The sequence below is a fragment of the Nelumbo lutea genome, chromosome 1 (assembly GCF_056320005.1).
Source record: "Nelumbo lutea isolate HS-2025 chromosome 1, American lotus-T2T, whole genome shotgun sequence".
NCBI lineage: Eukaryota > Viridiplantae > Streptophyta > Magnoliopsida > Proteales > Nelumbonaceae > Nelumbo > Nelumbo lutea.
In genome coordinates, this window is record NC_142684.1 from 174199409 (window position 1) to 174216398 (window position 16990).

The 16990-nt window shown below is 39.3% G+C and overlaps 1 protein-coding gene across 1 annotated transcript in view; it reads right to left on the bottom strand.

The window, feature by feature from the left end:
- Positions 1–16776, bottom strand: part of LOC148879302 (methyltransferase C9orf114 protein) — a 34016-nt gene extending 17240 nt beyond the window's left edge. The window contains exons 1-5 of the mRNA XM_088960809.1: positions 16401–16776; positions 16247–16294; positions 15751–15927; positions 15577–15643; positions 14224–14288 (exon numbers count right to left, since the gene is read on the bottom strand). Coding sequence (XP_088816935.1) covers positions 14224–14288; positions 15577–15643; positions 15751–15927; positions 16247–16294; positions 16401–16607 — 564 coding nt within the window. The 5' untranslated portion in view covers positions 16608–16776. The remainder of the gene's footprint in view (positions 1–14223; positions 14289–15576; positions 15644–15750; positions 15928–16246; positions 16295–16400) is intronic.
- Between the last annotated feature and the right edge of the window lie 214 nt (positions 16777–16990).

Sequence of the window (16990 nt, forward strand, 5' to 3'; positions counted from 1 at the left end):
AGAATGGCTAGGGAGAGAATAAATCTTGGGATGCATGCATAACCCTTTTCTATTTATATATATGAACTGGACTACAAGAATACTGCTGGTGGATAGCATCATATAAAATAAAATAAAAAAACTCCTTGACAACAGGATTGTGGACCTCACAGAAAATCTCATGATTTCTCCAGATTTATTTCAGATTCAGACACAGATGTGGTTTTACAAACAAAATTCTTCTTCTTCTTCCAAGCCCGCATCACTTAGGAGACTTAGAGCCATTCTGTGACAAGAAACACCCCACAGAGGGAGAGATGTTAAGTAGTAAAAACACCAAATCCTAATCATCCCTTTTATCCTTTTTCAACTCACCACACTGTAACCACTGTTCCAAAATTTTGAGAATAAACTGCAAATAAATTTGCAGGGATTGATTGCATCAACTCAGAAAGTGATTCAATATTAAGGCAAAGTTCAAGTTCATTGGTAAAACTTCAGATTCAGGTTTTTTTTTACCTTGATTAAAGATGTAAACAAAGGAAACCAGTTTCTCTATCTAACTGCCCATTTGGGATAGCTGAAGCACAGGGGCTTCTGGCTTTCCGAGGTGGGCTGCATATGGACAGCCTATAAGCTGTGTTTAGTGAAAGAATCCGGAGAGACAAAATTAGCTGTCAGTCAGTCATTTGAACAGCTGTCCACTTCAGCCTCTTTGAATAGCTTAACTGCAGTGCTTTAAAGCAGCTGAATCTTCAGGTCAGCCCTCCCAAACAGATCCTAAAGCATGGATGCTTAAAACTATATCATATCTTTGCCTCTTTTTTTTTTTTTTTTGATAATTGAAGAGGAATTTTATTAAGGCAATATGAGAACTGTTACAATCATCTTACTGAGAGGCACAAGGTGCGACCACCCTTAAAGAGTGACATAGCACTATAGATCAAGATTACAGGGTAGCCCAGTACAAATGTTCCCTCAAAACCCCTTGTTTAGCAAGATAATCTGCCATAGCATTTAAAGACCTGCCAACCCACTGTATATCAACATTCATGTTTCTTAATAACCAGCTGGCCTTCTTTGAGAGGTTCTTGTAGCACCAAATGACTGAGATCAGATCTGTTAACCAACCTACAATAACGTTGGTGTCACCTTCAATTTGAAGGTTATCGACACCAAGTTGATTAGCAATGTGAATACCTTGTAAAGCTGCCAACAACTCAGCCCTATTTGAGCCTCCTATTCCCACTGGACCCGAGTACAAGGCTAAGATATTACCATCCTTATCTCTCAAAATCCCTCCTATACCTGAGGGGCCAGGATTGCCTTGACTGCTTCCATCAAAGTTCAGTTTTACACAACCTTCTAGCGGCGGAGTCCATACTATAGAAGTCCTTCCCTTCTTGAGGGAACTATTAGCCACCTCTAGCCAATTCCTTCTAAAGTCATCAAAGGAGAACAAATGGAAAATTTCTGAAGTTCTCAACTAATGAATTGCCCTTGTTAAGATACACACTTTGATATTCAGGAGGCTTCATTCCTTTTATTGAAAAATTCTTGCATTTTTTTCCTCCCAAATTGTCCTAAGTGTGGCTGCTCTGATACATTTCCACATAATCCTCCCTCTTTTTGTGAGCCATACAAAGATCAACAGGTTGAAAAGCAGACTTATATCAGTGGTAAATTCCACTTGCAACCAAATAAGGCAAAAATCCAATCACAAATAGCAACAGCAAAGGAGCAGGAAATTAGTAAGTGGAAGCAATCCTCACCATTAGCTTTGCATAGAATACACCAGCTAGGGGACAAGCACATAAAAGGCTTAAAGGCTTCTTTTTTTGTAGGCAGTCTAGAGTATTGATCTTCCCATAAAACACTTCCCAACAAAATAAGATAATTTTGGGGGGAACAAGCTTAGCCCAAAGCTCCTTTACCGGAAAAACCAACTGAGGGGAGGAAGAAAAGAGGGCTTTCAAAAAGGAGGCACAAGAAAAGGAGCCTTTTGGATGGCGGGACCAAATCCTCTTGTCTGACTATAAAGGATCCAAACAAACATTATCAAGAATCAAAAGAAATTGAGAAACATCACCAAGTTCAGCATCCCTCAAGCCTCGACAGAAGCCAAAATCCCAATTTAACGACAAAGGCAAAAGGGGGGAGGGAAGGAAATTAGAGACAGCCTTATTCTTAAACAAGGAAATAGAGTAAGGAGCATAGTTGTTGTAGAGAACACTAATGTGGACCCCACTAAGGTGGTCCCCACTGTTCGTATGTCAGCAAAACGTTATGATTAGGATTAGTTCTTTACGATAAGATTAGTCCTAGTCTTTTATAAGATTAGGATAAGATTAGGATTAGTCTTTTTTCAGCTTTATCTTATGTTATCTTATCTTATCTTGCCATGTAAGCAATTCAGTCATTTTACAAGTATGATACTATGTATATAAATTTAAGAGGGGGGCGGCTGTTTAAACACATCAACCCAACTCTCTTTTATCAAAACCTCTCTCTCTCTCTCTCCCTCTACTTTTCTTATTTTTTCTTCTCCTTTAAGTGTCTGTTCAATCTTGAGCGACTACTTGGTATTAGAGAATTTGATCTAGGGTTTCTCATGTTGAATTAATTCATCCGACCACATGAGAATTATTTAGGGCTGAGTTTTTTCATTCGACTGATTCTTGGAGATTACAAGAAGTCTTCAGCAACTGTCCAAGGATTGGAAAGTGCTCCTTGTAATCAGGAAGAATCAGAGAAGAATTAAGTGATCAAGGTTAGGTCTTTGGTCAAGATTGGAGGTGCCAATCAGATTTTTTGGTTCTCTCATCAAGATTGAAGTTGGCAATCAAGAAGATTTTTCTCCGAGATCAGTTCTGTTTCAGAAGCTTCTCGGGTTGATCAGAATCAAGTTCAGTTTTGAGCAAACTGAAGTTGGTGATCAGAATTTCAGCAAGAATTTTTTGAATCAAGATCAGTTTATTTTTCTCAGAAATTCCTGGGTAAGGTCTTATTCCTTCTTGAGGGCAGCAACAAGGATAGCTTAATTTGTGAGGTACGGCTATATAGATTTTTTTTTTCTTTTTCTCTTCTAGGGTTTTAAGAGAAAACCCTAAAATCCATGACTGTTACTGTGTCTGGATAAGAGGTTAGACTTGTTTTTAAGTTTGGCTGCTATCATATTTCTGTTCTCTAGTGATACAGTGAATTGGAATTTTTTTTTTCTTTCTTTGAATCTGATTTCTACTTCTAGACCTACTGTCGTTAGTTTTCAGACCCAGTAGACTGATTGTTACAGTAAATAGAAGGTGTTTTTTGCTTAACCCCTAACCAAGAATGGAGTTCAAGACCAAGGGGAGGGTGTTTTTGGGACTGGTTCAGGTGGCATGACTGAAAACACCTTCCAGATTACAACTGTAAAGTTTGATGGTTCAAACTACTTAGAGTGGGCCCAATCAGCCATGATAGCCATTGGGGGAAGAAGAAAACTGAACCATTTGTTGGGAGATATGAAGGAACCAAATAAGGAGGATCCCACTTATGCTAAGTGGATTCAGGAAAATTATTTAGTGATGACATGGCTGTGCAATTCCATGCCACACATAAGCCGAAATTACTTATGGGCAAAAACAGCTAAAGAAATATGGGATGTTGTGAAAGAAACCTACTCTCAGCCCCTTAATGTTGCTAGGGATTATGAGCTGAAATGTGAGGTCAAAAATCTCAAGCAAGGTGAGAAACAAGTTTATGTTTATTTTTCAATCTTGAAATCCCTGTGGCATGAAATTGACCACATTGAATCAATTGAATGGGAAAGTCAGAAGGATGCACAGATTTACAGAAAGCAGATTGAAACTAATAGAGTGTTTGAATTCTTGGCTGGTCTAAATTCGGAATATGATATTGTGAGGCAGCAACTGTTGACAAGAGACAGTGTAACTCTGTCCCAGGCCTATTCCTTAGTGCACAGCGAAGAGACTAGGAGAAAAGTTATGCTACAGCAACAACCTTTTGAATCAGCTCTGGCAGCAGTTAAGCCCAAATTTGGGAGTGATAAGGAAAGAGACATGAAGAAGGAAGCTAAGAAGGACCTAGTAGGTGAGCAATGCAAGAAACCTAAACATACTAAAGAGACCTGTTGGAAGTTACATCCACATCTAGTTCCAGCAAAACTCAGAAACAAAAAGGGGAATGCAAATATGGTTGTTAACACTGATAGTACAACCTCATCTAGCACAAGAGGCAATCCTCTAGATACTCTAGCTGTTGTCCGAGCTGCTCTAGTTCAGCTAGAAAATGAAGTTGGTAATTCAGCTCCACCTCCTCAAACACCATCAGCACCCCTACCTCAGCTTTTGCTCATTCAAGTAATAGGGCACAGCTCACCATGCCTCAGTTACAGGTAATACAGAACATTCATGGATAATAGATTCTGAAGCATCCGACCATATGACTGGCTTGCCGTCTCTATTTACTACCTATCACTTATCTTCAGGCAGAGACAAAGTGTCCATTGTTGATCGCTCCCTCATTCCTATTTCTGGCAAGGGAGACATCAAGTTGTCTAATGCCATTTCCTTATCTTCGGTTTTGCATGTTCCTAAGCTTAGTACTAACTTGCTTTCAGTTAGTAGCATTACAAAAAACCATAATTGTTCAGTAACCTTTTTTTTTCCGGATCGATGTGTTTTTCAGGATCTGGAGACAAGGAAGGTGATTGGGACTGGTCGTGAGGCAAATGGAGTCTATCTGCTTGGAGGGAGTCCTCATTGGGAAGATAGTGAGACTAAGAGGTCTTCTGTTTCTCAATCTGTTGATCAGGCTATGCTTTGGCATAATAAGATGGGTCATTTATCTTTTCGGGCTTTGAAGAGTTTGTTTCCTAGTTTATTTGAATCTATCCAGATGTCTAGTTTGAGATGTGAGAGTTGTGAACTTGCAAAACACTGTAGGACAACCTATTCATTAAGTAATAACAGAAGTAATATTCCCTTTGAAAGTGTGCATACTGATGTTTGGGGACCTTACCATACCACTGCCATGGGGGGGTACAGATATTTCCTACTGTTTTTTTATGATTATACTCGTTTTTCGTGGATTTATCTCATGCATTCTCGAGATGAGGTTCCAACATTAACCTGGATCTTTCATTAGATGATCTTAACCCAATTTAGGGTCAAAATCAAAATTTTTAGATCTGATAATGCGAAACATGGGATTATCCGTCAAAGTGCCTATCCTCATACACCACAGCAAAATGGGGTTGCTGAGAGAATGAATAGACACATATCGAAGGTTGCCAGAAGCATTATGTTTACCTCCAATGTGCCTATACGTTCTAGGGGGATGTTGTTCTTACAGTAGTGTATCTCATCAATAGGATTCCTTCACGGGTTCTTGACATGAAATCTCCATTTACCCTCTTATATCCTGATAAAAAGTTATTTACTATTCCCCTTAAAACCTTTGGTTGTACATGCTTTGTTCAGATTCTTGGCCCTCATCGTTCCAAGTTTGATCCTAAGGCCTCAAAATGTATTTTCCTTGGTTATGCACAAACTTAAAAGGGATATTGCTGCTATGAACCTACTTCTGGGAAAAGATTTGTCTCAATGGATGTCACTTTCTTTGAAGATGTACCCTATTATCCAAGGGTTTCTCCTCAGGGGGAGAGTAGTAAGGATGGAGCTTACTCGTCAGAAGTTCCTTTACCTATCCCATTAAGTGAAGAGGGGTGTAATGGGGAGGGTTGTCAGAGATGCAGGGATGTGAGAGTCTATCACAGACGATGGAGACAAGTTGATTTCGGACATCAACAGTGCAGGCCAGTCCCAATCTCCTCTGCAAATCCAAATCTCAGTACCACAGTAGCCCCAGTTCCTTCTGCAGAGCCAGATCTAGGTACCACAGATACTACAGATGAAATACATCCCACCATGGAGCCTTCACCTTCATTAGATGATCTTGATCTTCCCATAGCAGTTCGTAAGGGCAAGCGTCGTTGCACCACATCTACAGCTCAGCATTTCTCAGTTCTTGTCCTACGATCATCTGTCTCCCTCCTATAAGTCTTTTCTCGCATACATTGTCGATGTTCCCATTCCCAGAACAATACAAGAAGCATTGGAAGTACCAGAATGGAAAGATGCAATAAAAGCAGAAATGGATGCCCTCATCAGAAACAATACTTGGGTGATAGTTGATTAGCCTAAAGGTAAGAAACCGGTTGGATGTAGATGGGTATTCACTGTGAAACATAATGTTGATGGTTCTATTGAAAGGTATAAGGCCCGGTTAGTTGCAAAAGGATTTACTCAGACATATGGTATTGACTACTTGGAAACTTTTGCACCAATAGCAAAGATGACCACAATCAGAGTCTTATTATCTCTTGCAGCCAGTTACTCTTGATCGTTGTATCAGATGGATGTTAAAAATGCCTTCCTCAACGGAGACTTGCAAGAAGAGGTTTACATGCAGTTGCCTCCTGGATTTTATGGTACAGAGACAGGAAAGAAAGTTTGTCGAATGAATAAAGCCTTGTATGGAATAAAACAGCCCCCCAGAGCTTGGTTTTATAGATTTAGACAAGACCTTGAAAGGTGTGGATATGTACAGGCCCAGTCAAACCACACCTTGTTTATTAAGAGAGTGGATTCTTCCTTAACCTTGCTTGTTGTATATGTGGATGATATTGTAGTAATAGGAAATGATAATACTGAGATTGAGTCCCTTAAGCAACTCCTTCATCAAGAGTTTGCGGTAAAAGATCTGGGAGAACTACAATACTTCTTGGGCATTGAGGTAGCCAGATCCAAGCATGGGATTTTTGTTTCTCAAAGAAAATATGTTCTTGACTTGTTGGAAGAAACAGGAAAGTTTGGTGTTAAGCCTGCTGACACACCCATTGAACAAAATCACAAGATCAATGCAGAGGGTGGAGAACCCCTTGAAGATAAAGCTATGTTCCAACGGTTAGTTGGAAAACTTCTCTATCTTTGTCTCACTCAACCCGACATCAGTTATGCAGTCAATGTGGTTAGTCAATATATGCACTCTCCTAAGACTACTCACCTCCTTGCAATTGAGAGGATACTAGCATATTTGAAGAGGTGCCCAGGTAGAGGCATTTTATTCAAGAATAATGATCACATGAAGATGTTTTCACAAATGCTGATTGGGCTGGGTGTGTTGATGATCGAAGATCTACCTCTGTATATTGTGCTTTTGTAGGAGGTAACCTTGCCTCTTGAAGGAGTAAGAAACAAAATGTTGTTTCTCGTTCCAGTGCTGAAGCTGAATATAGGTCCATGGCAAATGGTGTAGCTGAGATCCTATGGTTGAGATCATTATTTGAGGAGATAGGTATTGTTTATGAGAAACCATTGATGTTGTACTGTGATAATCAAGTTGCCATCAATATAGCCCATAATCCGGTACAACACAACAGGACCAAGCATATTGAAGTGGATCGACATTTTATCAGAGAAAGGGTTACATCTCAAAAGTATGTCTTCCATACATCACTTCCGACATGCAGCTGACAGACCTTCTCACCAAGGTGGTTTCAAGGAAGAAGTTAGAAGCAGATCTATGCAAGTTGGGAATGACAAACATTTATTCCCAACTAGAGGGGGAGTGTAGAGAACACTAATGTGGACCCCACTAAGGTCGTCCCCATTGTTCGTATGTCAACAATAAGTTATGATTAGGATTAGTTCTTTATGATAAGATTAGTCCTAGTCTTTTATAAGATTAGGATTAGCCTTTTTTCAGCTTTATCTTATCTTGCCATGTAAGCAATTCAGTCCTTTTACAAGTATGATACTATGTATATAAATTTAAGAGGGGAGCGACTGTTTAAACACATCAACCCAACTCTCTCTCTCTCTCTCTCTCTCTCTCTCTCTCTCTCTCTCTCTCTCTCTTCACCCTCTTCTTTTCTTATTTTTCCTTCTCCTTTAAGTGTCAGTTCAATCTTGAGCGACTACTTTGTCAAGGCGATGCCTAGGCGACAAGGCTCCCTTTGAGGCTTGCCTTGCCCAATCGCCTAACAGTTTTCTACTTCCTACTATAAAATACTTTTATATTCATTATTTTTGAGATTATAATTATAAAATAGACATTATTAAACTAAAATAATCATTTTGTGTGTTTACATACTAATTTCTTTTTATTGTTTTCTTATTTATTAGGGTTTAATCAACACAAACATTGCTAAATGTTGTATTGAACCCTCAAAGACTTAAAAACCTGAACTTCTTACTACTACTACTACTACTACCAATACTTTTTATTTTCTTCTTTTCCTATAAAAAAAAAATAAGGGTTCAGCCCTTATATTTTTTTAATTTTATTTTCCTTCTTCCTTTTCTTCTCATGAATATGTTGATTTTCTATACTTTAATATGAAATTTATACTTTTCTTATGAAAACCATGAATAATTATTAAAGAAATATGGTTATGGTACCTAGGGAACTACCCTAGGATCTATTTTTTAACATAAAAAAATTCATCGCCTAGGCGACTGGGGGGCGCCCAATCGCCTAGCCTCGCTTGGGTGCCTTGAAAACTATGGTAGAGAGAAGGGAAAAGGTCTTTTAAGGCTGAATTTCCCACCTAGACATCTTCCCAAAAGAGAACAAAATTCCCTAAGCAAACATCCTACCTGACAAAATTAAGAAATTGGGGAAGGATGCTATGAATCGCTTTCCAAGGAGTTGTCAAAGTAGCCCGTCAAGAAACACCAACATCCCAACCATTGTTTGAGCGACCATGAATACTAGCTATCACCTCATGCCACAACCTCCCTCTTTCCAAGGGCCATCTCCACAGCCACTTACCTAACAAAGTTGTATTCTTTAAGACCAAATTTCCTAGCCCCAATCCACCTTCTTCCTTACTTCTACACACTATATCCCACCTTATTAAGTGATCCTTCTTCTCTTCCCCTGGCTCCCATAGGAAATTCCTCATTAGCTTCTCCAATTTCTTTGCCTCCCTAGAGGGGATTCTAAAAACAAAGAGATAATAAACTAGCAAGCTAGCTAGGGTGGCTCTTAAGTCTTAACAACATTACTCTACCTCCTAGAGAGATATAGCTAATCTTTTTTCAAACTTCTCTAGGATTGGAGTCCAAAAACTACTTTCCTTCGGGTTAGCACCTAAAGGGAGCCCAAGGTAAGACAGAGGCCAAGAAGCCACTTGACAATTTAAGCACTTAGCAACAGACTCAATGACCCCTTCATCCAAGTTTATTCCCACTATACAGCTCTTACCCAAGTTTATTTCTAGGTTAGAGACACTTTCAAAGTAACTTATCAAGCTCTTTCGACTCCTCACTCTCCGTAGGTTGCCCCCTTCATTGAAGATGATGATATTATCCGCAAATTGGAGATGGGTAACCAGGACATTATTCCTACCTATCCCCCAACCTTTTATTACCTCCTCCCTATCAGCCTTAGAAAGTAATCTACTGAGAACATCTGCTACAAGAGTAAACAGAAAGGGGGAAAGGGGGTCACCTTGCCTTAGTCCTTTAGTAGCAAGAAAGAAATCCTTTACCCCACCATTTACCAACACTGAAAAATGACAGAAGTTGATGCAACCCTTCACCCACTTATACCATCTATCACCAAAGCCGCAGTTCCTAAGAATCTCTAAATAGAAACTCCAATCCACTAAATCATAAGCTTTCTCAATATCTAACTTACAAACCACCCTTTGTTGGCCATACCTCCTCATTTCCTCCACGCATTCATTGGCTATTAAAAAAATTTGATCAGTTATTTGTCTTCCCTACACAATGCCCTTTGGGCTTGACTTATTAACTGGGGTAACACTGCTTTTAGCCTCAAGGACAAAACCTTAGCCAAAATTTTGTAAATACCCGTCACCAAATTAATTGGGCTGAAATCTTTGGGGCGTCTTGTATCTAACTTCTTAGGAACTAGGGCTAGAAAGGTGGCATTAACTCCAGGCTCACTATATGTTTATTTGCAAATTCCTTAAAGACTCTGAAAATGTCTTCTTTTACCACATCCCAACAATCCTGATAAAAAACCACTGTAAACCCATCCGGACCAGGAGCTTTTGATTTGTCCATTGAGAACACCGTCTGTCTAATCTCCTCTTCCTCAAAGTCTCTTTCTAACCAGCACACTCTTTGCTCACATAATCTAGGCCAATCGATTCCTTCCATCCTGGGTCTGTTATCCAAAGATCTTCTTAAAAGAGACTTGAAATGGTCCACAAACCTCTTTGATATTTCTTCCTGATTTGTAATCTCTTCACCATCAAGTTCTAATTTGGCAACAAAATTCTTTCTCTTTCTCCCATTAGCCAAGGCATGAAAATACTTTGTATTCCCATCCCCTTCCTTTATCTACTTATGTCTTGATTTTTGCCTCCAAGAGATTTCTTCTCTTAAGAGGACCTCTTCCAAGTCCTTTAAATTTCGTCTCAACTCGCTTTCTTGCTCATCCATATTCCTTTAGGATTCTTTATTATCAAGTTCCTAAAACAGAGACAACAAAGAAGCCTTATGTTCCTCTACTCTCCCAAAGTGATCTTTATTCCACTCCTTTATTTTGGATCTAAGCCCTTTTTAGCTTTTTATGAAACTTGACTCCCTTCCACCTTATCCCCCTCAACTCCTCATTCCACCATTACTCAACCCTACGCACAAAATCATGGTGGGTTAGTCACATGTTCTCAAATCTAAAGGGCAAGGTCCACTTCCTAAGAGTTATGGGCCTAACTTAATGGGACAATGGTCAGAGGTTACTCTAGGCAAGGCTCTAGACACCAAATCCCTCCAATGATTTTCCCACTCTTCATTAAAAAAGAATCTATCCAATTTCGAACAAAGGGGGTTTTCCTAAAAGTTGGACCAAGTGTAATTGGCTTACAATAAGGGTATCTCCTTCAAAGCACAGGTGTTAATGAAGTCATTAAACTTTCTCATACTAGAGGTAACAACACTTCGAGCGTTATTCGACTCATTACAAAACCTAATGACATTGAAGTCCCCCCCAAACACCAAGGGCCATCCCATAAACCATTAATTCCATTCAATTCCTCCCATAAGTCATTTCTCTCTCTATAATTATTCATTTTGGCCCATATATATTCGTTGAGACCCAAGTAAATCCATCATCCAAGTTTTTAAATTTCAAAGACATAGAAAGCCTTCCAATGAGTTCCTCAACCGATCCCACCACATCCTCTCTCCATAGAGTAACTAGACCCCCATAAGCTCTCCAAGAGGGAGACGAGGTCCACTTCACTCCTCTTGATTCCCACACACTTCTAACCCACCTTTTGTCTAACTCTGCTAGTTTGGTTTCCTGTAGCAAGACTATATCAGGTTTCTCTCTCCTCGAGAAATCCTTAATCACCATTTTTTTCCTTGCACTCCCCAAACCTCCCACATTCCAACTAATAATCTTTCATTAAGCTTCACACAAACAACAACCCCTCTGAAGGGATAAGAGATCCATCGTATGGACGCCCAAAGATTGTGGAATAAAGGGGCGAATTTCAAAAACTTTTCTCTCCCTTCAACTGGTAATCGCATTCCCTATTTAGAAAATCATATTTTCAATGATCATTCTTGAACCATAAATTGAACCAGATCTGAACCAAAAGGAGTAGGAGAGGATTATACTTGATATGGAGAAATAGTATCCCCCAACGAAGGTGTTCATGCCCAAGGAATGATCCAAATACTGCTCCCACTGAAGATGGCGCAGTGCAGGATGGAGCAGATTCAGCAGTGCTCTTCTCCAAGAACTCTGTCCTTTGCAAGAAATAGCAGGATGGCACATGAGCACAGCTTCCTATCGATTCTTTCTCAAAGAACTAATGTCAATATCGAATCTTGACTTTTCCCACAGCTGGAGATCGAACTGGCAACCAGGGGCGGCAAGAAAGAATTCTGCAAGGATGCTTAATTCTTCCTTTTGTGATTTCAGCACTCTAGAGGATGTGAACATCTCATTCATCTAAAGGCTGTCGCTCCCTCCTTCTTTTGTTAACCTAAAGGATCAGCTCCTAATCCAATTAGAAGATGATTATCCAAATCATATTTGGATCAGCCTTCTCTTCAGGTGATAAGGATAAACCCTTATCTTATCTATAGATTAGATTAGCTTTCTCCTAATCTCATTAGGAGGTTTCTAGATCTGAATCACATTCAGATCTGGACTCTCTAAGTGGATAAGGTCAAGACCCTATCCTATCTGCTAATTTATCTCAAAATTCGCCCTATAATTAACTAATTAAATAGCCCAGTTCGAAATGGGCTTTAGGCCCATTAAGCTTATGTGTTCACTTAACCTTCCTAACTATTACCCAGTTGGGCTTCCTTGTATGGCGTGGGACCCAAGCATTGATCTACACATCAACCACATGGGTTCGGTCCTGTCTTTGTTATAAGGCCTGACCAAATACACTGTTATGGACAGTGCACCCCCTGAAACCCATCAAATGGGCTCTATGGGCCCAACACTTACCCTAAGTGATCCCTGGGACAAGCCACCTTTAACACCCAAGGACTGTGGGCAGATGCAAGATTAGCCCATCAGGTATTACCCCCAATGGTCTTACACACAACCTCTCAACCCATAATGATCATACACTGCCCGACAAGAGGACATCTCCCTCGGCTACAAGGAACAGTGTTTCACTCTCTGCTTATATGGATCCCAGGAATTAAAACAATTTGCAAACCTTTTAGAAACCATTATATACATACTTTTATATCTCATATAAAATATATTTTGCAAAACAAATATCAACAATTGAAATCGGCTGCCGACAGTCTTGGTTTCCATCAGTGAGAGTGCATCCCCGATCATTACCTTTGTCCGACAAAGGGGTTGATCTTGTCACTATGATCACCCACTCAGATGAATTATCAGACTGTCCCAACATACCCAGGTTTTGACCCCCGCTAAGGATCTCATTGATTGTTACATCAAAGACAGTCCAATCGGACACTTAGTGTAGTATCATAATCGAGTCTAGGGGTCGGGTGTAACTTTCCAGTTTTGCCCATCAATCTCCAAAGTCCAGGGCAATATTAGAAATCTAGTCCAGTTCATAGATTCAATTAATCCTACACTGTATGTGCCTAGGGTCTCACCCTGGCAGCTGAGACAGGCCACCCCAACCGACTTGGTGGCACCACAGTGTCAGCCTTGTCAGGATAGGTCTCCCCAGACCGACCTACTGGCTGTGAACATTATAAACTAACACGAGTCTCATTAAGTGTCCAGTTTAAGGGGATTACATAGAAACATATCAAGGGAACATGAATCAAATATGCATTTTTATTCATTTACAATAAACTCATAAAATACATCATTCTGATTGAAGCTAAGGGCATACAAAACTGTCTAACACCCTCTTCAAAACCATAACTCCCTTAAAGGTGGGCCTTTCTTCTCTCCCCTCTGCTGCTGAACTCAATATCTCCCTCAATATCAGAAATCAATCTCTCCACCTCTGATCTCTTTTTCTTTTTGAATTTCCTTTTCTGCTCCTTTTTTGTTGACTCACCCACATTTTTCAAGTAATCTCCAGCCTGAACTCTAGGAGGTTGTCCTTGCCTAGTTGGAGTAACCTTTCCATCCTCCACTTCAGTTTTATTAGACCACTCTAACTCCTCTTCCTTTTTCTTATACTCTTTGCCTCTTTGGAATGTGTCTTGTCTTCAGTAATGTCTATACAACAGAGAGAAGCACACCAAGACAAGCCATTAGTCACTAAAAAAGGGTTAAGGCAAGTTATTCAAGATTTACATCGTTCGTCCTCCAAATTCTATGATAAATTAAGAAGGTTAGTGCTGAGGTTATCAAATCTTTAGTCCATGCATATAAATTCATAATTGTCTGCCCTGCCAAGCTTTTCAACACTTTGTTGCCAAAAGAAAGCAAAGTTTCAGATTTGACCACATTATAGCTCTGTCTTTTAAATGGATTAAAAGAACAGTATGATGGCAGTGCATTTACATAAGTTTGGCTAGACAAATTAGGTTTGTTAATGCTGGAAAAATCCATTTGCAAAACTTAAAGAATGTAGTGTAAGCAACAGTAGTAGGTATTAGAAATTGGAAATTAGAACATAGAATATTATTAACTCTAATGTTGTTCATATTTCTCTCCTTCTACTAACAAAAAATAATATCATTGAAACTAATTGGGGTCTCTTTAAGCTAAACAGATAAAGGCAAGCACAAACCAAACCTTACTTAAACCAACATCAACTAATGTTCCCTTGGAATTTGCAGGTTTCTCTTTCAACGTAATACCTGCAACAACATTGTTATACTTAACAATGTCAGTAATTACATAACTAAAACACATTTTCAGGAAATAAATATATAATTCATTAAGGAAAAGCAGTTAGGTGCATAACAACAAGCCCTATAAGCATCTACTTAATCAATCAATATACAGTAAACATAGTACAGAAGATTCAACTCAATACTGACACATCAATGATAAATAGGATCTAGAATTTGGAATAAGGTACATAGTTATAAAATCTCTACTACATAATGCTAAAACTTGGAGGCAATCTCATGTCAATGCAATAGCCATCTGCTGCAAAATGTACAAACCACAATCTTTTTTTTTTTTTTTTGGTTTATTGATACAAGTTTAATGCACACCCCTCTTCACTAGTATACTATAAGGCCAAAAGTTTTGTTGAACTGGTCACTCGGAAATGCAAATGTTGAGATGGATAAGTGGTTAAACTGTGGACAGGATTAGAAATAAACTTATATGAAGAAACCTAGGAGTAGCTCCAATGGGTTATAAAATGAGGGAAAGTAAATTAATTGGTCATGCAGAGAAGACCATTTATGGCACTAAGAAGAAGTGATCTATTACAAGTTGAAGGAGCTCGAACAGGGGGCAGGCCAAAAAGGACATGAGTTGAAGTAGTAAGAAACAATTTACGGGCTCAAAATGTAATGATGGATATAGCCCTGAACATAACAGAATGGTGAAGCAGGATTCATGTAGTCCTCATAGTTGGGATAAGGCTTAGATGATGATGAGTTGCTCAAAAGGAGTCATGCTTGCAAATTCCGGAAAAGAGAAGGAAACCAAGACAATTTCCCCAACATCTTCACAGTACAGGAAAGTCTTGGCTAAGTAAACATGGATGGGGAAACTATTAAACTTATCCTGTCCGTCGCAAGGTGGTCTTGATCATTTAGTCTTATTTCCTCGCTCCTTTCAGAAACAGTAATCAAGATGCTATTGCACAAAGAAGAATCCCCAATATTCCCAAGTTTTTGGAATGAGAGGAATTTACACATCCGAAGGATGACATTTAACAACAAAACCCAAATCAGCATAGCATCAAGGATTTATACATTAGTCTCTGGGCCAGGTGCCCCCACATCAAATCTTCCCTGTTTCCTCAGTATGTTTGGCTTCACCACAAAACATGGGATCATTTACTAGAAGGGATAGCATAACCACAAAACATTGAAAGAAAGTCATCTTCCTATGCATGTGACTGTAACTTCCCTAATGAGCAAGTATAAAAAGCATGGGGAAAAAATAAGAAAAAAGAAAATGCACCTTCCCGATAAGGAGCCCATTCATGCTTGCGCAGATGGTGAGGAGCATCAAGAGGTGGCAACAAACCCTGGAAAATGTAATAGAAACAACAATCACTTGGTGCAAACTATAAACTGAAAAATATTATACTATGACAGCTGAATGAAACATGGTTTACAAAGACTAGGTTCGTACCACAAATCTTAAGCTGCTATGCCTAGGAAAGAGATTCCGTCTTAGATACTGTGGTGTCTCAAGATATTGCAAAATCCTTATAAGAAAGGGGGCACCACTTTCAGTACTGTCTATGTCATTTGCTGTTGTAACAGTGGAATCATCTGTCGAACTACTCTTACTATCAAACACTACCACCTGTTTGTACAAGATTACAACAACACGGCTCTTGTAAGCTAGCTGTGAATTCCCAAATCTATGTTCCGTTATAAGCTCAATGACAAACTTGAAAGTACATCAATAAACAAAACTCGAAATTTCAATTTAAGATAAATCAAATAATTTAGTGCGAATGCTACCCCATCAGAATTTTCTAATAAGGAACTTTTTATTGATAACTAATAAGGAACATGTTAATGGAACTCTTTTATGTCCCAGCTTAAAAATACAAAAGGGAGAGAAAAGGGAGAAAGATACTAGAGAGAGAGAGAGACCAATAAGTAATTGGGATACTAACCTCATCGACTCGGAAAATAGTTGCAGCCCGAGCTATCTGACCAGCCAACTAAGAAAAAATACGAAATTACAAATAACGTAAGGGGGATGAACAAAGCTCCAGAAACTCAAGAAAAAAGGTTCATATAGAACTTAAAGAGAATATAAGATATTACTCGAGTTGCGAGTTCGAGCGATTGTGCGTTGTCGATGATGGAGCCAGGCACAGCGATGCCGACTGTAGGTGTCTCCTTGCTCTTATTCTTCTCCTTTTCCTTCTTCTTCTTTTTCTTCTTATTCGCTTCGCTATTAACGTGCCCGACCTCCCTTTCTTCTCCATCCTCCGCAACGGCTTCTTCTGCGTCTCTCCTCTTTTTCGCCATTGTCTCTGTAGAGTTCTGTTTGCTTCCAAGCCTCTTCAACTGGTGTGAAAAAACAATCAAAACTAGACTAGCCTTCACTCTTCAGCAACGCCCCATTAGGGGGTTTCAGAGTTGGAAATATTCTGTGTTTCTTGCTCTACCATCTTTCTCGTGCATTAAAAGATTGAATGGTTGGATAGCACTCAGATGGGACAGATAAAACTGTCGTCAACGCAATACTGTGACATCAGAGTTTTGGAGGGGTCAAGGATAAAGTTAGCGTGTGTTTTGTTCCAGGGATGATAGGCATTTATCAAAACATTGTTTTGTCATCCCATCATCAAATCAGTATTTTTTTTATCATATTCATTCACATGTATTAATATTTACAAAGGCGAGTTTTG